Raw genomic sequence first — 26226 nt, 5'->3', positions numbered from 1 at the left:
CGTTTTTAATCCTGGTCTACTTCATCTATAGATCAAATGAAAGAAGCGACATACAATATGCTTCAAATCTTTGTTTTGATAGACAAGATTTTTGTGACACACTGTGAGATCAACCTTCATTTTTTACAATTCTAAACATGGAATTAGTCATTTAATGACAGATTGAGTCCATGGAACTCAAGTGGTGAAACACAAGAGGCCACAACTCCAGTTTCACCCATGTCTATGCAAGCCCCTCTCTTAAGAGTCTCTATCAGTAGACTCCATAATGCTATTCCAAGTTAAAATACTGAAATTCAGCTTCGCCTTATGCTAAGTAATTGCATGCTATTTGTTATAAACTAGCTGCACCTACAACAGGAAAAACAGGCCATCATATTTTACATAGCAGCTGGGAGAAACAAATGATCAGAATACTTCAGATTCTGCTTCATGTTACAGAATATGTTTAATATAGCTGACCATACACTAACGAGACAACTGATATATAGTAAAATTAAAGTTCTTTTCATAAATTGTTACAGTAGCAATTATTTCCAGAAATTAAGTGGATTTAGTTGGCAATTATCAGGACTCATTTCAGTAATTTGTAATGGAAGAGCAACTGGCATTTGTATTCTTCTACTTGCATTATCACGGTAAAACTTCTTACACTGTCATTTCACACATTCATTAGGAAGCGTCCATGCCACATACGCATTTAAAACAAAACAAACAAAAAAAACCCCACCACCCCCCCCCGCCTCCGCAAAGAGCCATAAAAGGCAGAGAGATAGGCTTACAGCAGCTTTTCTTCAATGTACATTGAACTAGGGCTTTAACAATCTGCCACAACCAAGAAAGCATCTCCTGATTTAGAGTTCAACTCTGCTCAGAGGATCCATGAAAATCTGGTCTGTGTTTTGCTAAGTAAAGCCAGCAGGCAAGAAGAACAGATTTGGTTACAACTCAGTAGTAATTACTAGACTTTATTTCCTCCACGCACCACAATATCTATTTTACAGGCAACATAAAGACTCTGAATCCCTTGTACAACCAGATTTGGTGGAACACTTTATTGTAGCAGACAGTATCTTTAGTGACATTTAACTTATCTGATTTATTTTTTTTTAATCAAAGACAAAATGAGGAGAATACAGCAGAAAGCGAAAAGAACAAGAAAACAAGACCAGAGATATTTACTGAGTGTTCTGTCCAACAGCTAAGCACAATGTACAATCAACTAATTTGGCTCTGTAATTCTGTCCCTTTCTCCTTTCCTCATCTCCAGGCACAAAGTATGATACAAACACCCCTCAGTTCAGCAAATTAATTAAGTAGTTCCTTACCTATTCTATTAAATCAATGCCTAAAAGTAAATATCTGTTGCAGCCACAAATAAATAAGCAAGTTGAAAGGAAGTCCTAATTTCCAACTGAGAAAATTATGAATCCTTAATTACATATTCTATTTCCAATGTGAATTTAGTTTTAAATTTATATTAATGCATATCAGGATCCCAAAAGAAACAATTTCTTAATTTACACAACAGAGAGCCTGTTAAGTCAGCCAAACTTTCTACATCTAGGCTGCTACCACTCTTAATCCTAAAACTACCCACAAATACCTCATGCATTCTGTTAAACTGGAGATACAGAGTCTCCCAGACTTTTGCAGCCACAAAGATTACAATATATCACACTGGTTGGGTTCTAATAAAACTTTACTACTGCAAAGCACTGGATGTCCAACTCCAGCTTTTCTGATTCATGTACAGACAGACCCATTCTTGCCGAGCAGGAACCAAGACAGATCATAATGCAGCACAACACACTATATTGCCAAATGGCAATGTCTGTCACACCTGCCACTTTCCTGGCCCTAGATCTGCTGCTCTGGAACAGTCAAGCACCAGCCACAGTTCTTCCTTTCCTTCATAGCTGAGCAGCTGCTGTTGCATCATCTCCTTGGTCATGTCATCTCTGTGCTAGCCTACAGCTTTGTCTTTGGCTATGTCTGCCGCAAGACACTTAAGACATTCTTAATTACATTGAAATTACATTTGACCTCAATTTATGGTTTTGGATTTAAAAACAAAACAAAACTATTAGGCATTTCACCCACAGAAGATGATGCATTCTCTAAAGAGTTCATAAACTAACCTTGATCGGAAGTCCGGAAGAGGTAGCCATGGATAAATGTAGATAGTAGATGAAGCACTAAGAATAACATGAATGCTTTGCTCGTTCATGGGAACTGTAGAAGGTTCACAGATTTAACCACTTGGATTTTTATGCATTCTTTTTAGCAGGTTAAATTTCAAATGTATTTTGAGTTTGATCTGTTGATTTTGAGTATTTAAAGATCTAAAGAATAACTTCTTTTAATACATATAAAACATTCATTGAATTGCACTACCTATTTCACATATATCTGAAATACAAACCTTTGGTAGGTCCTTTCTTGTTCTGCATGGCCTGCTGCTCCTCCGTAATATTCAAGCGTCGAACCACATCAGCAAGGGCAGATTTGAGCAGCTGGATGTCATCTTCCTGCATCTGGACACGTTGCTCCAGAGAGGCAATGCGATCCGTTACCTCCATGCTGCTTGCAGCAGAGGCACTGTCATCTAAGTAAAACAGCAGAAAAAGATGAATTGTCAGCAGTGTATAACCATCAAGGAATACTTTATATAACTGGCGGCAGGTAAAAACAAGGTTTTCTCAGACCTGATGACCTCTTGAGGAATAAAATTTTAAGTGACCAAAAGGAAGAGATGGAAATAAATACATAAATAATCATGGAAATAAATAAATAAATGAAACAGGTTGAGTGCTTAAGTAAGATGTGATGATGAAGTTGGCTTCAGGGCTACTTATTGTTAATTGGGCCCCACTATCAATTATCTACATGTCTGAACAGGAGTGATCAACCATCACCCTTCACTGTTCTGCTCAAAACAACATTCTGGCACTGGCAAGCATTCAGGTAGAGAGCTCTACTTTCTGATGTGCTACACACCCTTTCAGATTTTTCTTTCTTACATATGTGATAGAATGTGTATGTTAGACATAGATAAGCAACCTATAGGCTTACACTTTTTGAAGTTATTGTCCATAGACTGGAGAATAGATAATAAACCCATCTGCTAATTCCTGATTTATACCAGCAGCTTTATGAGAACATTCCCTCTGACTGAAATAGAAACATTAAATAAATTCAGAATTATTCGGTAATTGTACACTTAGCTCTGCAAATCATAAAAGGGTCATTACTTTGCATACAATTCACCCATTATTTGGAAATAAACCATAGAAGCTTAAAGCCTGCAGCTCCCTGATGAGAACTACACATTCTTTCCACCCAAAACTACTACTAAGAATATTTTTCTTAAATGAGCACTTTTATTCCACTGCAGTTCCTATCATGTAGAAACACTGTAATTCCTTACAATATTAAGTTAGGAAAAAGAAGAAAGGAAGACAAAAGCAAGGCCAAAGATGTTGAAGTTGGTATCTATTAAGGAAAAAAATAGTTGTGCAGTTTTTAAAGCAAATTGCAAGATTTTATTTAACTAGGAGGATTTGAAACCTGAAAAAAAAAGAAAAATAGGGTATTAAATTACTGGATAATTTGAAGTGATGTTAGTCAAGTGATGAGCGGAACATAGCTTTTTTGAAGACTTAGTAAGTTCTAGTTTAGAAAACACGGATATTTATGCTACTACCTACAATCATAATTGACATCTCCCTTGTTCCCAATACAAGTCCACAGCACATATTCCTTCTGGTAAAGATGATCTCTCTTTGTGAAGAAGCTGGTATTTGCTCTCATTTCTTGTGTATTCTCCTCCATTCCAAACCAGTTTTCCACTTCTTTTGTACAAGGGCATAAAATGAAAGTTAAATGGCTCGTGGATAATAACTAATATTAAATTTTAAACCAAAGTGTTGTTTCAAACAGGAAAACAACAGCTTCTAAGTGCATTTAAATGCACTTATAAGCATGTCCAGAAATGTTAATACATATAAGTTTCTAATCAGAAGGGTCTGGGAAAGAATTGTTTTTAAAATTAAAAGAAAAATATTTATTAATCTCAGTATAAATTGTTTTTGAAATCTGTTCATAAACTGCATTTTGGCTTCCTTACCCCTTGCACCCCCAACAGCCATCTGTGGTTACCAAAAGCTGAATTAGAAACAACTCGGAAACAAAGACTATAACCATATTGAGAGTCCATAAATAGCTATAGGCTAATATAGTTTAGATTGCTTGTTAATTGTTACAAGATTTTCAGGGCATATTTAAAATATCAACATTAGGATATTATTAAACTGAACACAGTGGTAATGTAAGTATCTGGTTTTGAACAAACTAAATCAGAATTCAAGTTCCTGAAAAATGCTGAAAAACTTTCCCCATGACAAAGCTTTCCAAACTTTAGCCTAATCAGACTTCTGCTCAGCAAAGGGCTCTGTCCTGCAGCTGTTAGAGGTAATTAATCCCCAAACTCAGATTAGCAGCCATTCTGGCAGCAGTATGAGCTGACTGCAGAACTTAACCTCTCCTTGTACAAACAAAAAAGCCCACGCTGCTCTAATGACTTTACACTTTAACTCAGCTGGAAATAACATGGATTAGCATAGTGGACAATAGGCAACCAAATCAAAAGCTTGATCTAACCAATACAAGCCAAATTCAAACTTCAGCCATTCTGCCAAATCCAATACGATAGGGCATAGTTTTCTTCCAAATTCAGTCAACAAGAAATAGCCAATTCCCAAATTTAGGGCACAGAAGTAAACCAGAGAGAAATCAGCTAGTGTTAAAACAATCTAGCCCTTGTTACAAAAGAAAACATCCTAATAAAAGTACCAATTTCACTAATTTTAAGAGGGTAGAAACAGTACTTTTAATCAGACATAAATCTCCAAATAGTAAACCAGTGTCATTGGTTTACTTACAGTCCCATAGACATCACTTCCACTAATAACTACTAAGATATACATCTCTTTTTCTTCTTCCCCCTTCTCTCCGCTGCCACTGACTCTTCCCTTCATATCCTCACTGACCAATAGGCACCAGCAAACCCTTCCTCTGGACACAGCGTGTATAGACCTTCTGCCACTACTATTCTTCCCAGTCCTTGGGAACGTAACCACATAACCCTCACCCTTGCTGAAACACACAACTTGTTTTTTTATGCTGGTTACCTCACTGAAGGCAGTTCCCTTCCAAGGATGAAGAAAAGAATAATATTTGTAACAACTTTCACTAAGATTGCAACTTAAGATTTCTTAGAGTCCAATCCACATTTCTGCCTGCCCTTTGCATAAACAAATTAGCTAGAAAAGAGACACAGTACATAACAAAACTACGCCTACTGAAGAATGGTAAGTTCAATTATAAAATAAGCATAACCTGTTTGTTATGCAAGTAGAGGATAGAATGTTCTTGCTGTTGAGATCATTCCATTCAAGTATGTTGAGCAATAAAGTTGCAACTTCAACACAGCCAAATAAGCAAAGAGGTACGGTATCAGAAAAAAAATAATAATGAAATAAACTAATCAAACAACAAAAAATAGTCAAAACAGATGTCACCTACTCTGCCCACAAGAGCAAAAGCTACATTGTTTGCCTAACTTGTGATCTGCCTCTGCAGTACACAGCAGCAAAGAACACTCATCGTCACAAGAAAGAACATTTGCAAGGAAATTTAGAGCACACATCTGTAATGCAATTTAGACCCTGAGTAGAGCCGCTGTCTTATTACTGTTCCCAAGCCAATATTAAATTTAAAGCAACTATACGTCTTACAGCACCTATTTCCATTTTTCTCATTGATAAAGCATAGCCTCAAGGACATCACACAGAACGGGCTTAGAGGGGAGCAGCTCTGGGGTGACAAGAGACCACTGACTGTTGTGCCCTGGGGTGGTCCAGCCTGGGCCGAATTTTCCCCTCACAGAGTACACACAGCAGGTGGGTTACACGTGCTCTTTGGCTGTACAGTTACAGGAACTGAGAGAAAAGCGCTTTGCACTAATGATGTAAAGATCCCCAAAACACTCTAGGTGAATCCAAGAATATAAAAAACATGCTTTTAAAAGAAATCCATGGAGAAACAAATTTGCAATAATAATACACAAACCTTTCTGCAATTATACAATATAAGAACACCATTATGTCAATACTTGTTACTTTTTGCAACACTAAATTCAGTAACATTAAGTCCTCTTTAACACTGTCAATATACTTGTATTTGGTGACCTCTTTACAGTCTAGCTGTCATAAAATCCACTGATGTTCACCATCCTGAGAGATATATGAAGACTACAAATCCAAATAATTTGCCTTCAAGCGTTAGGTCTACTTATCAGTCACTACTACCACTTTTGCCCATGGACAGACAGCACAGACATCATATCACCTACCTGTGGGTAGCACTGATAGCATGTCAGACTTAATCATTGTTTCTCTTTCATTTATACAAAGAAAAAGGACTTTTGAAGTGAAATTTATGCAATCTGTTTTCAGAAATCTGTAGTGAATCACTTTCTACAAGTGTTCATTCCTTTTTATGGATTATAAGTCTAAATCACTGTCTCAGACACGTATACATAAATCTCATGAGATAAATGCCACCTACAACTTCCAAAATTAGATGAAATGAGGAGGTATCAATTCAGATGTCTGATTTTGCATCATAATACATATTTGCGGTAAAGCTTGGAAAGAAGAGTCATTTGTCATTTATGCTTTGCTGAGATTTTACAGGTTTCAAAGAGAAGGCTGTAAAAAAAGGGGAATGTTCTTCATGCCTCTCTTTAAATTTTCCAACCAGCTAATCTATGATCTCATAGATTGGAAAGATTTCTTGAGGCAAAGTATAGGACAATACTGAGTCAGATGATTAATCTGCTTCCAGAGTGTCTTTCAGTTTTTCAGCGATTTGTTACTTGAATTTAGCCAAATGTGAAGAAACATCTGAAGCAAGGCCAACAACAGGATGTGTATGCTGCTTACAAGAACTATTTCAATATTAATTCATTATATGTAGACTAACGCAAAATGACATACATACACTATTAGTTAAAAGGAAGTATATGAAAATTCAGACCATTTTGTATAGATTTTACCTGCAGGAAAACCTGAACTGTACATTAATGGTGCAGGAATTCATTAAAACAAGCTTGGCATTTTTCCTCCAGAAGAGCTACTTCATTTAACATACTCTACCTTTGGTTATGCAGACATTAATTTTGAAGCTATCTCATCCAGCTCAGACCCTGGCAGCTGATGAAGCAGTGGAAACATTAGGTACTGATTCCCGAAAGACTGGCAAACAAATCTGAGTTTATTCAATGTACATGGTCTCTTTGGAGTACCAGTTAACAGGATAAAATTGCAAAGGACGTACTTCCAAAGCTTTTCAGGATGTAATCATCATGTAATGCATCATATGTTTGTAAAGTACCTAGCACAATGGAGGTCTTGTTGCTAGACACTATTATAATACACTTTAAAATTAGTGTCTTCATCAGTCTTCATCAGAGTTGTCCCTGAAGACACTGTGCAGAACATCAGAAAAGAAAAACAAAGCCTTCTGGGGATAGCAAATTCCAGCAGTGGTCTCCAGCAAAAACTAAAGATAACTCACATGATGGAAAACATGGCAAAGAATGGTAGTGAAAAGGCAGTGCCACCTGCATACAGATGCCCTTCTTCTAGAATAGAGTGTGTCAACACACTTGAATTGAGCTCAACTGGTAGGAATACTTTCCCTCATCGAGATACAGGTAAGTGCATCACGCTCTGCATTTCACCTGAAATTAATTGGTACAAGTATTTACATTCCTTGGAAATCTCTATGAACTTCATGACCACTACTAGAGTCTATTGAAGCATGGACAGAAAGGAATTCTCCACTCCCAGCATTCAGCCAACAGTACGGTAGAACGCAGTAGCTGTTGAGAAAAGAAAACCCATGACACCAAAGAAAAGCTGAGAATAGCAGTTATTAAAAAATAAGCACACAAAAAAGCAAAATCGCACAGCTGAATTTAGATATGGAGGACTATAGACTGGATTTGACCCTACATATTAGAAAGCAGGTAAGAACACTGAAGATGTTGCACTTTCAGAAACACTTTTCCACTAGTAAATGCCCATGTTTTTTGGGCTTCACTAGTTCTGCAAAAATGTCAGATGTGACACATGTCACCTGGCACATATTTGGCAACTTCCCCTTCTCCTGCTCACATCACCACTGAGATCTCATGCAAGTAATTGAGTTACTTAAACCATTTTCTTCAAGCTCCCTGGGAGTTACACTACCACTAACTTTCAAATGACCTCTCCGCTTCACCTCTCTCAATGCCATCTGTTCAGCTTGAAACTCTAACAGAGCAGAAAAACATCCCTCTGTGGCAGGCATCTCCTATGTCTTCAAAATCCTGTCCTCCCTTTTCGGTTCATTTCATGCATCTTTGAGTCTGGGGTACAGAAGTCAGACAGCCAACCTATTTGATACATACAGTCTGAACTCACAGCAACAGAGAGAAAAAGAGAATTAGGAAGAGAGACACTCATCCATGTTTTAAAATGGACACCAGCAATTTGCTGTGGCACAGAAACAGGGAAATGCAGCCATGACACCCATTGCCAGGCTTAGATGCAAGATCTGGAAAGTACCAAGTATTCTCCTTGTAGCAATTTCTGTGGCATAATGTCAGCAGTCATCTGCAGACCAAAAGACTCTCTGTGCAAGAGAACAATGGGAAAATAAAACAGCAGGTTTAGTTTCCTTTGACAACACCAAGCAAAGCTCCTTTGTTTAAAAGATTAGTGTCGACAGTATTTCAGAGACTAAATATCTTTTCTCCATCCACTTTTCTAATGCAAAACATTGTACCGTACCTGAAAACACAGCAGCAGCTTTCCAGGCTTGTCTCCTGGGGACAATGACAACACATATGGGCAACAGCTTATCATAAAGTCTGGTACATACTGGACTGGTCTGCTAGACCCTGATTTGATGAGATTAGAGCTTTCCACTGTGAGAAACAAGTGGATTTAAAGCCCAAAATAATGTTATCCTATTTAATCTTGTTATTTTGTGTGGTTAGGGAAGAAACAGAAATTTTTATCTATAGATAAAACTATAAAACCATGTTGCCTTACCTGAAGTTTTGGAAATCAAAACTGGTTGCCAGCTGAACACTAAAGGAATGTCCCTTATTATGTCAAATGCTCTAATTGTGTTTTTTTGTAAAAGTATATGTAATAGGATAAAAGCGCAAGCACCATACATGGTTTTTTAGCTGGAAAACTTTGACTGTGAGGAACTAGAAATCGCATCTAATCTTTAAACCTGATACCTATTGGAACAATGTCATGCCTATGTGCAAGCTTATATATGTATATATGCCTACAGCCTCTGAACAAGTGGGACAACTTTTCAACTCAATCCCTATTCTAATGCATGCACCTAAGATAAGAGTGATTAACATTGCAAGGAGGTGCCCTAGTTCAGTACAGTCAGGTACATCTTAGAGTAAGTAATCTGAACAGACCAGATTAGTTTTTCCATGTCCTGACAAAATCTGTATGTGTAGGAGGAAACAGGAAGAAGACAACTCTATTCCACACATCTGCCTAATGCCATGCTCTGGACTGCACTGGGAACCCAACAGCTAGGTGACCACACTAACACCAATGTAAAGCATCATCTTGTGATAACAGACCACTTCTAAACCATTTAATAATAATTAAAAAAGTAATAAAAATATTTATTAATCTACTATATATGGACTACAGATGGTTATTTTTGTGAACAGTATCTTCCCTCCTCTAATATAGCTAGCTGTTGTAGCCCAGCATTTATAAAATCTTATTACTGTATTTCCAAACATTTGCTGAGGAATAACTTGTCCTTTTACAGTTCTACCGCTAGAACCTAATATGAGGAATATAATTTCCTAAAACTAGAGGCAGAATTTGGAAGGATAAATCCATAATAGCAATCATCACTCAGAGCCTCACAGCTGGGTGCACTGTATTCATTAACAAAATGGGAGAGAAGAAAATTATCTTAAGAGAAGATTTTCAGAAAGTTCCTTGTGACTAATTAGTCAGCAATCACTGTAGCAAAATTATAAGCATGTGCCCTTGACCTGCCTGTAGCAGTCAAGCTATAACCAGCAGCTTACTGTTCTTTCCCTGGCAGATGGTAGATGAGATTCTACTTGGAAATCAACCAGTTAAAAATTCTCTCCCCCAATGGTGTTTAAGCGGAAGATGGAAGAATTTTTTTGACACATCAATAAACTAGAGGAATTTTCCCAAGAAGAGGTCTATCAATGTAAACTCTTTACAGTTCAGAATTACCATGCTGGTGCCACTGAGCACAGAAATCAATAGGAAATGTTTTAACAAATTATCATTCCTCCACATTATGCTGGGATTAATCTGTACCATAAAATAAAAATAACATTGTGAACAAAAGCCAGGAGAGTAAAGACAACTTTCTGTAGCATAATATTAATGCAAGGATAGTAGTTTGAAAAAAAGTAACACTGTGGGATCTGCCTGGAGTTGAAAAAGCTGAAGATACAGCCAAACACAAACTTGTAAAGAAAGGAACCAGTTGGGTAATTAAGCAAAGTATCTCAGGGCAGAAGAGCTGGGCTGTCTTTTTTACCATCTTCTCCAGGATGTCTCCACTGGAATTTTCAACTGTGCAAGTAAAGCAAAGAGATTTACTTCTACTTGCAGTCAGGATAGATTTAAAAGGCAAGAAAAGTGATTTAAACCTCTTTTAAAAGTTACTGATAATTTTACTCTATCTTGTTTGTGCGTACTACATATTTTCCTAGAGAAAAGCTTATTCACACAAGCAAGAAACCACTAAGACATATCAGGCACTAGTTGATCTGCAATTAAATGTAGCTTTTATGCTACGTTAGAGATAGCACTACATAAACACTTGCGAAACTGCTTACGTTAGCATGCATTTCTTCACTTCCCTAATCCCCATATTCAATATTAGAATGGCAACTGATACTCAAATTTACTTGGACAATTAATTTTTTACTTACAGTTTCTTAAAATCTGCATTTTAGTGAAAATTATAATCATATATGGATAAGTTTGTAAAAACTATATTGAAAACACTATTAAAATTAAGACATGCATAAACAAAACCCCACTTTTTCCATTTAAGAAATTAAAAATTTACTAAAACTGAGATGACATCAGTAGCAAGTAAACCATAGTTATCAATTTGAAATAGTTTGTGTTTTGTCTCATTTCAAAGGTGTATCCTTTGAAAATCAAGAACTGGAAAATCTCTGCCTCTAACCAATATCATTTATTTTTAAGATAACCCCCCATCATTCTGCTTTTACATTTCTTACAGGGTTATCTGACTTTTAATTGTTTTCTGTAGATTCAAACTAAGCAACACAATACGAAAAGAACAAAACATCCCGCCTGCACCTGCACAAGGAGTTACAGAGGTCAAAAGTAGATATATATCACTTTTGCAAACTCCGGTTGCTTGTTCTCAGCTAATGGTTTCACTTCCAGCAGTGATCTGACTTTTCTTCAGAACTCTGTACCTTGTTAATATTTTAGCTGCTCTAATTAATGCAGTATAATGTTAGATTTCATTACAAGTTGTCAAAAAGATAAATCACAATCTAAATATTTAAAGGAAAAAAAAATTTCAAATTTAGAAAACTATTTTAAGTCTTCTTTTGAAACCCATCTTGTTCAGTACTGCCTTTCATAGTAATGTACAATTTTGTCACTATTGCCAGTTAATCTAGTGCTCATGAGAACTACCTGAATTAACTAGTGACAGCCTTGCTTGGATAGGAGAGGAAAAAAAACACACATTATGCCCACAACAGACTGGAATTTTTCCCTTATTCTCCATCTTCATCTTCAATTAGGGTTAAATCTTCCTTTCATTTAATTGACAGGTACAATAATATAATTAACAGCAATGTAATTTTTTATTCTAAAAGCTTCAGATCACACATTCCCTCTCTCCAGCACAAAATCTTTACTGACATTAATGCAGAAAGAACAAACTGCCCTTGCCAAGGACTCAAACACAGCCAGAGACACTGAATTTGGTAGTGTTAGGTGTCCAGGTAACAATTAGGAAAACGTCTGGTTTAGTGCTTTTTAGGATACGGAGAAGAAAGTAAATCCCTTTATACCCTATCCTTAAAAAAAAAATAGTATTTCAGGTTACTTTCAGGAAACAGAGAAACACACATAATCTTAAAAACTATTTGGTTTAAATGTAACTCCTCTACTTGAAGACAATTTACATTCTTTTTATTTTTAACTGGATTTCCTAGCATGAGATCATATTCTTATTTTTACCACAGTGGGGTGCATAGCATTGTCACAAATTTCACCCAGCTGCAATACCATTCCCAGCCCACTGTGCAAGTGTGGCCCTGCCACCCTATGAGAGCTAAAGAGTTGTACCACAAGGCTTGCCCCATCCTCCATAGTATTTGGCAATACTTTAACCTCATGCATGTTGCCTATTTTTAAAAGAAATCTAGGTTTTCATGGAGTCAGAGATGAAGGAGACAATCTATTTTATAGCTTTTATCTTTGTCAAAAGAAGTTTACAAATATGCTTTGCTCAACTAATGCAGTATTTTATCTCCCCAAGGCTACACAAAGAGTCCTCAGTAAAAGGGAGAATGCCAGCTGATGCCTGATCCGCCCTTGGCTGGGAACAAGCCCAAGGCCAAGGTCCAAGCAGAGACTGGCTCATGACCGGTCCTCTCCCTCAAGGACTTTCTGGGACTGATTTCCTTCTGGCGGCAGTCTGTACTTCTCCCATATGAATTTCACCCAAGAGATTAGATGGGCAAAGGCTGTGCAGAGCAAATCCTTTTCCAAAAGGCATCTCCTAATGGCACTGAGCTGAACAACTAGTGTGAACAAACCATACAGAAAGTCTGGCTGATAAAGCTCCCGTGGCCACATGACTACCGATTATCTGAGCCCCAGCCTCCATGATGAGGTAGATCTTACCAGCAAAGACAAACCTTTAAGGCTTTGTATGGCTTTTAAAGCCATACAGCTTTAGAGCAAAAGCTCTCTTTCGCTTTCTTAGCTCTGGATGTGGGCGGACCTCACATTAAGTCAGACCTCTGTATTCAAGTGTACAGACTCTATGTAGGGAAGTATAGCAAACTGAACTAAATAAATTTAATATTTTCAGGCTTCTCACTTTTGAACCTGGAATTTATTTATTTACTTATTTATCATCTCTTATTTGATCCCTTCTCTTTTTTCTTTTTTTTTTTTTTTTTTGTTTTGTTTTGTTTTGTAGGCTACAACTTCAGAAGTCAAATTCAAAACATGCCAGGATACCACTTAACATTACAATCCAAACAGCCACATTTTTAGAAGTAGTCCTGAACACAGATCAGTGGTCTCCAAGTATGTAAAGATTATTTCAGTGATAAGATTTGCCCAAAACAGCACCCAGGTATAGCAAACTTCCTCAACACAGCACAGAGCAGTGACTTCCATAGGCAGTAAGCCAAGCAGCACACTCAACTTGGAAATCACTAGATTTATGGGAGGTGAGAAAAAGGCTGAAATTGACTGGAAAACATTTCTCCCTACAGCACAGAAGAGACAGTTCAGAAAACAGTTTCTGCTCACAGCACACCAGTTTTGCAAGCCAGACAAGGCAAGCAGGACACACCTTTTTCCAAATAACTCAGTTTAGCAGAAACCAGACAAAAGTAAAACCTAGTACAGAAAAGCTTCAGCATTAAATACTTAGTCATGCAAAAGACAAAATCATAATAATCTCATGGTAAGATACAGATATCAGAAGGTCATATTCCCAAAATTTAACATGACCATTTAGGGAAGCCTCCAAAAGTCAGGCTCTCTCCAGGGCAGAGAAGTCCCACCCTCAGGGCTAAAGCTGCTATGAGCCAGTGAACGAACTCTTCACACTCAAGGGTCTTATTTGTAACTGTTTCCAAATGTTGATTCCTCACTAAAACCAAGCATTTCATATTCACAAAGTCAAAAGTTGAAAAGTGGTCTGGTTGATCAGGCATGCCCAGTTACACTGAAGCCAACAAGCAACAGCTCTAGCAATGAGTGCCATTAAGGTAAATGAGTCACACACTTGAGCAACTGTATTCTATTCACACCTTACTTTATTTTTATTTTTTAAATGGAAACAAGAGCACATTTTGAGTAGTTATGCACAGAATGGGATAGTTCCCACTTCAATCTTCATTAAGAGCAAAATTCCTAGAAAAATATCATTAATTTTTATATGTATTTTTTACTGTATTGCAAGTACTTCAATGCCTTACTAGCTCTCCTTGACAGAAAAAGAGAGGCTTTTGAACTGGGTATCAAATTTAACAGCTGTATATTTACCGGATTTCACATCTACATTAAATACATTTACTGGATTTATTAGACTTAGGAAAAGTCTGTCTTGTGAAATGATTGAGACACAATTCCTATGAAAATTATAGGGGGTGAAGAAGTAATTATAAAATCTTGTAACACATGAATAAAACAGTTGTGTTTTAAGCCTCATTATGCAGCCTTAATTCTAACATTTTCTAACTTCCCAGAGCTTGGAAAGGAAAACTTAATAATTTTGCTATTTTGTGTGGTGTTGGGACTTTCTAGCTGCTTGCTACTTCATCCACAGAAAGAACCAAGAGCAAGAACAGTGTATAAACATTGTGGATCTATACTAGAAAATAAAAGAATTATTTAGCTTCATAGACAACTGCCTACAGCAGAATAAAGAGAAGACTCAATAAATCTGCATTTCTTTACAAACTCTGCAGGGAACTACAGGTTCTGGAGGCTTTCACTCTTCTACCTGCTCAGTGTGTGGTGAGTGGAGAAGGACTGGAACAGGTTGCCCAGAGAAGCTGTGGATGCCCCATCATTACAAGTGTTCAAGATCAGGCTGGACAGGGCTTTGAACAACCTGATCTAGTGAAAGACGTCCCTTGTGTCAATCATAGGTAAAACAAAATTTACTCAGTCCTACCCCTGCAGCCTCAGACAGGGTCTTTTGTAGGGCTAAAGACTACACAGTCAGGTGGGGAAAAAGCTGGAGCACATTCACTTGTGCTGCTGAGACCTGTATATGAAGCGTAATGAACATCAGCGCTATGAGAGAACAGCACGCAGAGCAGAAATATCATCTGCTGTTTTGTCAGCTCACATCAGATTTCTGAACAACTAGCAGCCTGTCAAACAGGACAGAGCAGCAGCGTGGTGGGAAAAGGGTCCCCTCAACAGTGCTGAACTCTCGCAACAAATCAAAATGGTGCTAAAAATTTCCAGAGAAAATGGTATCTAAAAATTGGCAGCATGGACCTGGCCATCACAACTGCTTCCTGACTGCCCATGGACAAGTTCCAGCAACACAGGCAGCTGTTGCTGCTACTATATGGAAGAGACTGCACCGTATCTCAAGTCAATACATGCAGGGACACAATTACCTCTGCAAGCTGCATTCAGGAATCACAGTCCCAGGACGTGGGGTGAGTGCCTCCCACCAGTAGTTATTGCAGACAGCTAGCAGCTCAGGGGGTGTCAGCAGGTAGGACTGGGTCCCTGTTTGTCGTGGGAAGGAGCTGGGATCCAGTGCACAGGTGAGAAGTATGGAATTAGGCTCCCAGCAGGCACAACACCCAGAATATGCAATAAAACCCAAAGCATGCAGACAGAAACATGGTAAAAAGAGAGAGGCAACTGCCACTACCTGAACCCAATTCTGCTACCACCACTATCTTTGACAGCTGATGATACCCTGCCAAAGGGTAAGTTGAATGTCCCAAAATCCCAGAGGAGTACTAAATGCCATATATTTTCTATTACCTTATGCATATCTCTCCATAATCCATTTTCCCGTGGACTAATTACAAACTTCACACACTATAGCTGCATCAAGGCACTGCTTCACCTTCCTTCCCTCTGTCCATTCTTCCTTCTCAGCACAAATTACAAAACCCATCTTCAGTTGCTCCTTTCTGCACCCTCAATAGGGTGTAAAGGCAGGAAGGGTAATGCTTAGAATAAACAGTGCAAGAAAAAGGTTATTACTCCAGAAAGTTAATGTGAAAGTGAATAACACATTGGATGTAACTGGAAGGTAAGGCACACAGTTCTAAGAATATACACATAATATGCTGTATTAAGAACTTCTTACCTAAACAAAGGAGTTATTTAGAAATAGAAATGAGAGTGCCAGTAGGTTTCTCCAGATTCTCTTGGGTTATTTCAAATGGATACAATCTGTTTCCACTCTAAAACCTCTGCTTTACACAACTAGTCAGAGGGATTCGTCTTCAGCACAGCATTGCTTAAAGAAAAATGCATAGGAACTTGCATATCATTCATCTCTAATGCCTTGCCAACCCACACCTTTTTACTATCTAATTATCAAGTGGAAGCCTGTCAAGTGTCAAAAGCTTTTTTTTTTTTTCCTGAAGCTGTTACTTTTATCATACAAAAAAAAAAAAAAAAAAAAAAAAAAAAGGATGAAAAATTCTGAAACACATAGTCACTTCAACAATGTGCATTTGTTTTCCAAGGTATGTGCCTGTAAAAGGTTGGAAGAACCCCCTTCACTGCACCCTGCACCAGCCACCTTAGGAGGAGCTTGAGGGACTGAGCTTATTTGATTGCCTCAAGTTTCTACTTCCACAGCGATGGATGTGGGAATTCAGCTCATACAGATTGCAACATATTGTAACTAAGGTTTAGCATGCAGCTCCTAACCATAGAACACGAAAGGACAGGTAACAGGGACTTGTAAGAGCAACAACGTATCAATTCTTCCGGGTTATAACTGGGAAAAAAGAGAAAAGACTTTGCAACCATGCAAGTTGCTGACTTGTCAAGGGAGTCACAGAATTGCTGTTTCCAGCACAGATAGACTTTAAACTTTTATACAGGTCTAACATTTAATTTCAGTATGACAAATAGCTATGTACAAATAGAAACTGAATAAATATCTACACAGCAAAACAAACGGCACTACAATAAACTGCAAGGAAAAAGGGATCATTTAGACTACTAATATAAATGAAGTTTCTACTAAAAAACATACTACTGCAATTACACAGTGATAAAGCTTCCACAGTGCACAGAAGTCATGACAACAGTTACTTTTCCTTGGCTTACAAAATGAAGTTTCACTCTGTTGGACATCAGGCATCAATAAGGACTGATTAAACAACTTTGATTCACAACGCCAACAAGCTGCCTTGCTCAACCTGGAACCAAATGGTCCAAATTAAACAAACTGAGGTTTGGAAAACAGTGCCTCTGCAGAGCACCATGGGGCATGCTCCCCTTACTGCACAGGGTTTGTGCCCTGGACTACAGCTAAAATGACACCCCACGCCACTGGGATGTCTGCAGCAGACAAGCCCAGACTGCCTGGTAAACTGAGCAAATGACACTAGTAGTTTTTAAATCTCTTTCTGTATTTTAGCCAATACTAAACCTAGCAATTCTCATTAATACTAACCTGAGCAGTGTAGGAAGTGCTCTATGCCACAGCTAGGAACAGCCAAACAGAAGGACCTTCATACTGCCAAAGTCAAGATGTTGAAATAGTTTTCCTCCCTGATGTATTTGTCCTACTTCAAGCCCACTCCCTCAAGACACTCTTTCTAAGGAAGCCAGACTGGAAAAACAGGAATAGCCAGGAGAAGGTGGCCTATATGAATTTTTTACTTGGAGGAAGTACATGAGCAGTTCTGAGACAGCATCTGAAAAAACTTGCTAGGAAAGGTGAAGGCAGAGGGATTTTTTCCTATGCTTGCTGTTTGGGTTATAGACTGCCATAGACTTCGCACATCTTTGCTCGCTAAGCTGAAGAGGGGACTATCAGACATCATGTAGAAAAAGAATTACAAAGATCCAAAATCTTCTGTTGGTTTCCCAAATACTTTTTCTCAGCTTTCCTGGTTCTTGTCAATGGTCCATGGGGCATCCCATAAGAAAACTGGGCAGTAACAAAATATCTCCCCCTTGAATCTCATGTTCTGCTTCTTAAATGGATTAACTAGTCCATAGTGGTAGACACTAAAACTCTGACAAAAAAATGTGGCTTTTCCCACCATCAATTTTAGCAATTGTTCCATATTAAAACCAAAGACACACAGTCTTTGCAATTCCGTAATTTTAGGGTCTTTACTAAAAATCAGCCATTTCACTTTTTCCTGTGCTAAAATATCTACATGCTACAAAAAAAATAAAATGTCAAAAGCACAAACTTTATTATCCTTCTCCCTGCCCCCAGAGAGGCTTCAGCCAGGCAGCAGCTACTTCAAAGCTTCATATCTCACATGCCTAGAGACTTAAACCAAGAGAAACAACTGCCAAATTCAGAAGGCAGTAAAAGGCTTAGATTTAGAGGGCTCCCCGAGGCTAAACATTTTTTTAAATTAAAAACTAGACGGGAGGAAAAACCCTGAGGTTACCCCTCCTGGAACAATATGCACACAAATCTCTCAACCTTCTGAGTCACAGCTACCAGGGTCAAGAACCCAGCATCAACCAGATAATTTCTGGGCTTTGCAAAATCCACAGAGCCTTGCAGGAATCACTGGAGGTGCTTTAGGCTTATTTCAACTTTTTGGAAGCAAAGAAGAGTGAACAAACAGGAGGGACAACTACTCTCTTCAATGCAAGGCTTTTAATACAGGCCTTCCTAAACAGGACCACTGATGACTGCTAGCTCCTGCATCAGTATTTTTGTTTAAATTCCTCCATGGACAGAGATCTTGTGGACCTTTCTCTTCCCCTTGCAATCAATCTGATGTATTCAGAAGAAATGCTTCAGCTGCAGGTAGCCAGATTTGATTTCGAGAACAGAGTAAGAGCATCACACTGATGACATTTGCTACTGATTAATTCTGGGTTTAGGTTGTGTTTTTTTCCTGCAAAGCTGTGGAATAATCATGCCCATGAAACCAGTACGTTCCCAAGAAAGAAAATATAAGAAAGAAACGATCATTGTTCTTTTAATAGAAATTCTACTTCTTTCTCAAAAGTACAAAATTAAGTTCAAAGGAAAACATAGTCTAAAAAGTTTTAAAGCTCTATGAAAAAAGTAGAGGATCTGTAATTAGGAATTAAAATTTCTGTGTATAAAAATACTCTGAGTACACCTGTGTGCCTGGGGCTAACTATGGGGTTTTTTTTAATCAAATGTGATGTCATATTCTGCAAAGAACAAAAGAAGAATTTTTAAAAATATTGAGATTCACAGCTTCCAGCAAGGAAAAAAAAAACAACCAAAACCCACAAAATACACACAGACACACATGAAAGCAATCATGAAAGCTCAACATTCACCAAAGAAATGCAAGTATCTCAATGGTAAAAAAAAAAAAAAAAAAAAATGTTATTCCACTCTACTCTGAACAGGTAACTGGATTGAAAATGAAATTGATGATGCAGATGTAATTTTCCACCTGTATGACCTTTTAATTCAGTTATAAATCATACTTGCAGCAGTGTCAAAAATTACTTTTCTTCTGTATTACTGTCTTCTAGTGGCTGCCTGCCTCTCCCCTGTAGTATTTTTTTTTTCCTATCACCACTACACCTGGCACAACACAGAAAAAAAGGAACGGCTTCTACCTGCTACAATACAAAACAGATGGGTATCACTTTTAATTTGGATTAATTTACTGATGCCATGCAACACATGGTGCCACAAGCAGCTGCAATGACAAAAGCAAGGATCCAGTTCCACAAGACACAATGGCCAATCTAGAAGGACCCAGTCTGCCTGCAGCACTCGCTCCTCCTATAATGAATCTTCTGCTGCCACTGGAAGCTGATTTAATTCTCCAGCGTGGCAGAAAACTAACCCAGCAAAAGCAAAACCAAAGTACCACACACAAACACTGCATAGATTTTTTTTTTTTTTCCTGTTGGGTTAGCATGTTGAATTAGCTCTGACAAATTAGTCTGTCAAGTGTTGAGTGGGTAAAACCACAGACAGCAAGAGTGGGAAGAGGAATCAAGACCTTCCTCCCAAGCAGCTGCGTGGTGTGTGTTAACCGCCCAAGCCACCATAGCCTGAAAATGGGAATGGATGGCTGAGACAGGGGTGCCACCACATTCGCCCCCAAGATGAGAATCCACTTAACCTCAGTCTCCTGAATTTTATGCTATTACTTTCCAGCTCCCACAGCTCTCTGGTTTATTAACCTTTACTCCTAAGCAACCCTATACACACTCTTACTGCGTAACGACTAAAGGATCAGGCCTGTCATCTTTAACATACCTTATTCAGTCGCTCCCATCTATGTTACATTGTATCCTTTCATGTAATTGAAAACAAACAAACACCAAAACCAAACAAAAATAATTAGCTGTTATTGTAACTCATCTCCAAAGCTAGTAGAATGATTTTGTTACCTCAGGATGTATAAGAAAGGTAAATTTTAGGGAAGTGGTAGGTTACCCTGGTATTGACTCCCCCGTTTAAGCAAATTTTACAAATAAGCACGTTGGTCACTCAGGAGCATGAACTCATGTAAGGTTAGGGTCCCAGCAATAATATCCTATTAAGGAATGACAGCTACAGAATGGAATCTCTCAAATAACTTACACATGAGAAAATGCTGGAATAAACCACAGTACTCTGTTCACTGCTGTAAAGTTTCACCTTAACGCCTTACAACCGTGAACTCCATAAAAAAAATGAGTAGATACAGATTTATTGCTCTTGGGAGACCATGCCAACAAACTTATTTTCCAGCTTCCATGAATTTTAGTTATAAAGCATTCACTTAATACGGCAGCAAACATTTTTCAATTCCATAGCCAAACATTTAATCCCAAGGACTCAGTTTCCAAAACTGTTTTGAAAAACCAAAACAAAGTACCCAGGTCATAAAAGACAGCTGAAATAAAGTACAGATCACTAATGATTTAATTCAGCTATACATTTGTTCTGAAAGACGGCTAGTGTGATAAGAAGATTTTTTCAGACTGGTGTAGGTAACATACATATTGTAAACCTCTCAGATAACAGACTGATAAATGTAGCAAAAACAATCTAAGCAAAACCCACCACGCAGTAATCAATAACACTGGGGAAGGGGTTGGAATCCCTTAACCAAAGAAACTTATTATATCTATCCTTTAGCTTTAAAAACAGAGGTGGAAACATTGAGCTATTAAATAATAAAAAGCCCACATAAACTGCTATTCCCACATCTCCTTTTCCCCCTTTAAAATGACTGGGCTTAGATCTTTCAATAAAGGTAAAGCCTTGATTTTAGTTTTTCTGATCCATTACACTTTGCTAAAAGTAAGTCAAGAGTTTTTCATTTTCAGTTCTGAACATGATCAATGTCCATAATAACCTTTTTTATAAGTAAACCATTAATAAGTCTTCAGACCTACAGAAGTGCTCAAGCCCAACACAAACCCTGGGGTCCTTTGTTCATGATATTAAGAATCTCTTCTCAAGAAGAACAGAGTGGAACAAGTGAGTAACTTTTCAGGAGTGGTTCATATTTCTTCCCAAATTAGAAGGAACAACGGTAAGAGACCAAAGAATGAGAGATAACATCTCTCAAAGGCGACTCAGCACAACTACCCCAGCTGTAGCTGTGCCAGCAGCATTGCCTGCTAACTTTGACAACAACTGTCTCCCTCTGCATATTTGAATTTGGCCCCAGAGGGTACTCATCCAGGATTCATCACCAATCACCCCTCTGGTTCATGTCATGGCCAAATCTTGGAACTGCACTCCAGGAGCGCACTGGGAGCGCTTGAGTACTGCTGTGTGTTTGTTTGGCGCATGTCACCAGGTTAGAGCCAGTTCGCAGTAAATGCGGACATACAGATATTCGAGTCCTCACTGTAAACTGTTTTGCTTTACAGATGTCTTCCTCTTATCCCACATTTCCTTCTAATGTAGACACAGCACTAAAATACAACATCTTAGAGCTACTGCGTCTTACAAGTTCCTCTTTTAAAGCATTCTGCCCTTCAGCTGCACATCCCACAGCACACCATTCGAGGACAGGTTTATCTCCATGCCACCAGCAGCTGACCCCAGCCTACACATCTGCCAGAACACAGCAAATCTCCGAACATTAAAAATGGATCTTTTCTCACTTCTCAGCACAGGAAGGCCTCAAGCCTTGCAAAACATATAAATGCTTAACTTAAAAATTTTATGTACAAAACCTTCTGTCCCAAAGGATCTCGAATTAGTTCCGTTAAAACATCTGAACACAGACAAAATTACTTATTTCCAAACTGAAATACAGCCACTACAAGGATCTCACTCACACATACACACTGTCTAGCGTAGCTTACCCTCATACCTCCCTCCATGCATGGCATTAATCAGAGTTAGCTAAATTACAGAGGTGTATATTTTTTACTGTGAGAGCCAAAATTTCTAAGAATCCTCACTTTCTCAGACACAAGTGGAATTTGGCATAAGGATTTCCAGAGTTTGAAACTGCAGTCCTACTAAGTCCACAGCCAAACTCCTACTGGCTGCAGAGCATCAGGATTTCATCTCTCACCCCAAATCACATCAGCTATTGTTTACTGTGTTACACTGAGCTATTTTATATATGGTTTGTGTCCATGCCTCATACAATCCATGGACACAAACTCCTTAAATTCAATTTTAAAATTCAATTCAAAACTAAATTTTTAGGTTCACAGTTAGGAACCTAAAAAAGATGGCCTGATTTTTCAGCTAACTTGCACAGAGTCCTGGCTGTCGCTGCCTTACTATTTTGGCCTGTATTTGGAAGATGCAAAGCAAAAAGGCAGCAGTGCAGACTGGTTTGAATAAAGGCTGGCCTGAGTCTCAGTATATGCTAATGACTGGAAGGTTTTTTAGCAGTTTAGATAAAGGCCCCCTTGCCCCCTGCGGCCCAGCTAGCCTTGCCAGACCACCCATCTAGCCACAGACCTTGCTCACCTCCAAGAAGCCATCCTCTGTCAGCATGCAATTCATCAGACACTGAGCGGCAGGACCATGTCATGCAACACATTAAGTCTGATGTGCTTACTTCAGGGTCAGGAGTAGGACTCACCTGCTGGACCCCGCAAGCTGTTTTAAGCAGCATTTCCATTTTGGAAATGGAAGGATGCTTCAAAGGCAGCAATAGGTCTATATAAAACTGAGAAATGCTGGACAGAAAAGTGGAAAGGAAGCAACAGAATAGTAATTACCTTTAGCAAACATAAAATAAACATGAAACTGGCTGTCAGCATCTTTGCATCTTTCTCAGGTTTCAGGATGATTTTTTTTTCCCCAAGGGGAAATAAATAAACACACAAACAACTTGTTCCTAATGCTGCTGACTTCAGAGTACAAAACCTTGCACAGCCTCAGAGAAATTCTAGACACCATTGTCCTGTCATCCCCACTTGGGAATACAGGAGCTGCAACTGGAAATCTCAAAAGCTGTTTACATTTATTGTGCTTTATCACCACAGCTGAAAGAAAAAAGAAACATCCAGTTTTCATGAAATACAAGGTTCTTTACAAAGTTTTCATTAACAAATATTTGCCTTTACCAGCTTGAAACAATGACAGTTTCTCTAACCGTTCTGCTTATGTATTGAAATGTGTTCATCTATTTTGTATCTTTAGAATCTCACATTTCAAATCTTAGGTTAGGTTCCTGTTCACATGTATTTAAATCCAAGAATTCAATTAGTTTTAACATTTCACAGTATCTAAAAACACTACTAGAGACATCCAATACTTGTTTTCAAACGAGTGTATTATACTTATTTAATAATCAGTCATTTCAAAGCAAAAGAAGAAAATGATGGACCATGTCAGATTTCACTCTGAGGAAGTAATGGAGTGAGGACAATCTCACTTAATTACTTTCCAAAGAATTAATTTGGTGAAATCATGTTAACATATCATTATCCCCACCCCACCTCCCTAAAAAACCTCAGGGAGCTACTTCCACACACATTTTAATTATGTAATGGATGAACATTTTAAATTGTGTTTCATGGAAGAAGAGCATCATCCATAGCTCCTCCCGCACTCCCTCTAAGCTTTCACAATTCCTTATGGTTGCCCAATTAGTGTCATTTGAGAAAAGCAAGCATCCCATAAAAATGTAGTCATTATACCATTTCACACAACCTTCCTATTTATTCTCTCACATCTTCCTCAAGATTTTAATGATCAAAAGACAGGTTCTTCATTACAGCTTTGCAAAATTTCTCTTGACAAAAGAACTGCAACATCAACTTTAAAACCTTCGTCTTAAATTTTGAAGGAAAGGAGAAACAGGAGGGAAGTCAGGATACAACCTGTTAAAATGTATGTTGCTGACTGGTGTACTCCCTCACTGCCTCTTGATGTATTCACTTTTTAACAATGTACTTCTAATATAATTTTAATCCTGATTTGAATTGTTTGCTCATCGTTTAAGCTTCAATAAAAGAATCTGAGTTTTGCTATTCTTAATTATACCTTAAAACACATATTTTATCAGCTCAGTAAAGAATTATTGAATTTTTAAAAACTCCTTGAAGATCAGACAAAGCATGTTTTCCTGCTGAGTGCCCAGTGCTTTCATTTCCAATTCTGTATGTTGTTTTATTCATGATAAAATACTTGATACTTGTAGTTTCTCTCCATGCTGCTAGCACTGACAGAGATTCTCTATTGAGCTTTGCCTATCACTGAAAGCATCTCTCATAACTGGTCTGTATTTTCATTTGTTTTTAAAAGCTTAGTTTTTTTAAAAAGAAAGAAAAAATTAATTCCAGGAACTTCAATTAACAGTATTCATGACTAAAATGAGCTTTAATATTTCATTATTTGGAAATACATAGCTAATTAAAGGGCAACAAATTGGTTTTACTTATATAGTGTCTTATTAAAAATAATAGTCTAAGCTTTAATAGGCTAACAATATATATTGTTAAAGTGTCCATTACAGCAAGTTATTTTTTATTTAATGGTGTGCTGATTTATCCTGCATTCGATTACTGCATGCACAAAAAAGTGTGTTTCTGTACACCACCCCTCTCCTTTATCCCAGGAGAAAGTAAGTTCTAGAAGCAAGTTGATAAAAGAAATCCATTTATATTCTATATAGTCCCAAAATGCATAGAAAAGACACTTAACGTAGACCCCAATCCAGCATTACATTTGAGAGTTTGATTGTAAGAACCACAACAAACATTAATGAAAGAATTAAACAAAAACAAACAAACAAAAAAAAAAAGCCGTCCAAACAGCTCCAGGTAAAAAAATCTTTTTCTGTCCTACAAAACTGATAGAAGCTTCATGTAGGGCATGTCCTCCACATGCCCTGGTTTAAGCCTTGTTTGTCTGCCCGTCTCTGTTGTTACAAAATTTGAGAAAAACAACAAACAAGCATAATGCTATTAACATGTTTGCAACATCTTTGCGAACATGCTTGCGACATCTTCTCATACACAGTGCAGGAATCTGCCCAGTGAGAACTAAATTAAGTCTAATTTCACTTTGCATTATTCCTAGGAAGTTATCACAGTAAAACAAATTACAGTCTCTTCCAAGCCTCCACAGATTTGAACTAGTGACCCGAAAGCTGTAAGGCTGAATTCACCACTGTTACTTCCCTAATCCATACTATACTACTTGATTTTGGTCCAGCCGTAGGAAGAGAGTAACTGAAAGTATTTGGGAATATTAGCAAAGGAAGTCAGATAATCAAATGGAAAAGAAAAGCTGACTGCCAGAATAACACTGTCCATAAAGGTTTCCTGTTTGTGGCATTCACTTCTTCAGTGACAGAGCATCAATCCACTTGTAGATATATGAGTCGGAGAGAAAAGGTACGTATATTTGATTTATTATATGGAATGGTCATTAATTACAGAAGCACTAGATTGAAAGTGGAAATAAACTGAGCAGAACAGTATATGGACTTATTCACACAATTTACTTTTCATAACTTAAAAGAAATAGTGACTAACGGTTATCAAAACCATTAGCTGTCAGAAATATCAATAATATGATTTGGTGATCTGGGAGAGAAGGAGGGGAGTAAAAAGGAACTGTCTCTTTTTAAGAGGGTTGGGTTTTCTAACATAGTAATATAGCTGGTATCACTTCAAAATTTTCTCAAACTCTGTATTTTTCTACTAGCAATTACACTTCAGGTAGTCAGTTAAATAG

The 26226-nt window shown here is 37.8% G+C and overlaps 1 protein-coding gene across 5 annotated transcripts in view; it reads right to left on the bottom strand.

The window, feature by feature from the left end:
* Positions 1-26226, bottom strand: part of EML1 (EMAP like 1) — a 142152-nt gene that overhangs the window by 60597 nt on the left and 55329 nt on the right. For all 5 annotated transcript variants that reach the window (XM_080619803.1, XM_080619804.1, XM_080619807.1 and 2 more), the window contains exon 2: positions 2426-2608. In XM_080619803.1, coding sequence (XP_080475929.1) covers positions 2426-2608 — 183 coding nt within the window. The remainder of the gene's footprint in view (positions 1-2425; positions 2609-26226) is intronic.

Source organism: Psittacula echo (genome assembly GCF_963264785.1).
Source record: "Psittacula echo genome assembly, chromosome: 5".
Lineage (NCBI taxonomy): Eukaryota > Metazoa > Chordata > Aves > Psittaciformes > Psittacidae > Psittacula > Psittacula echo.
This window is presented reverse-complemented; position numbering and strand designations above follow the sequence as displayed.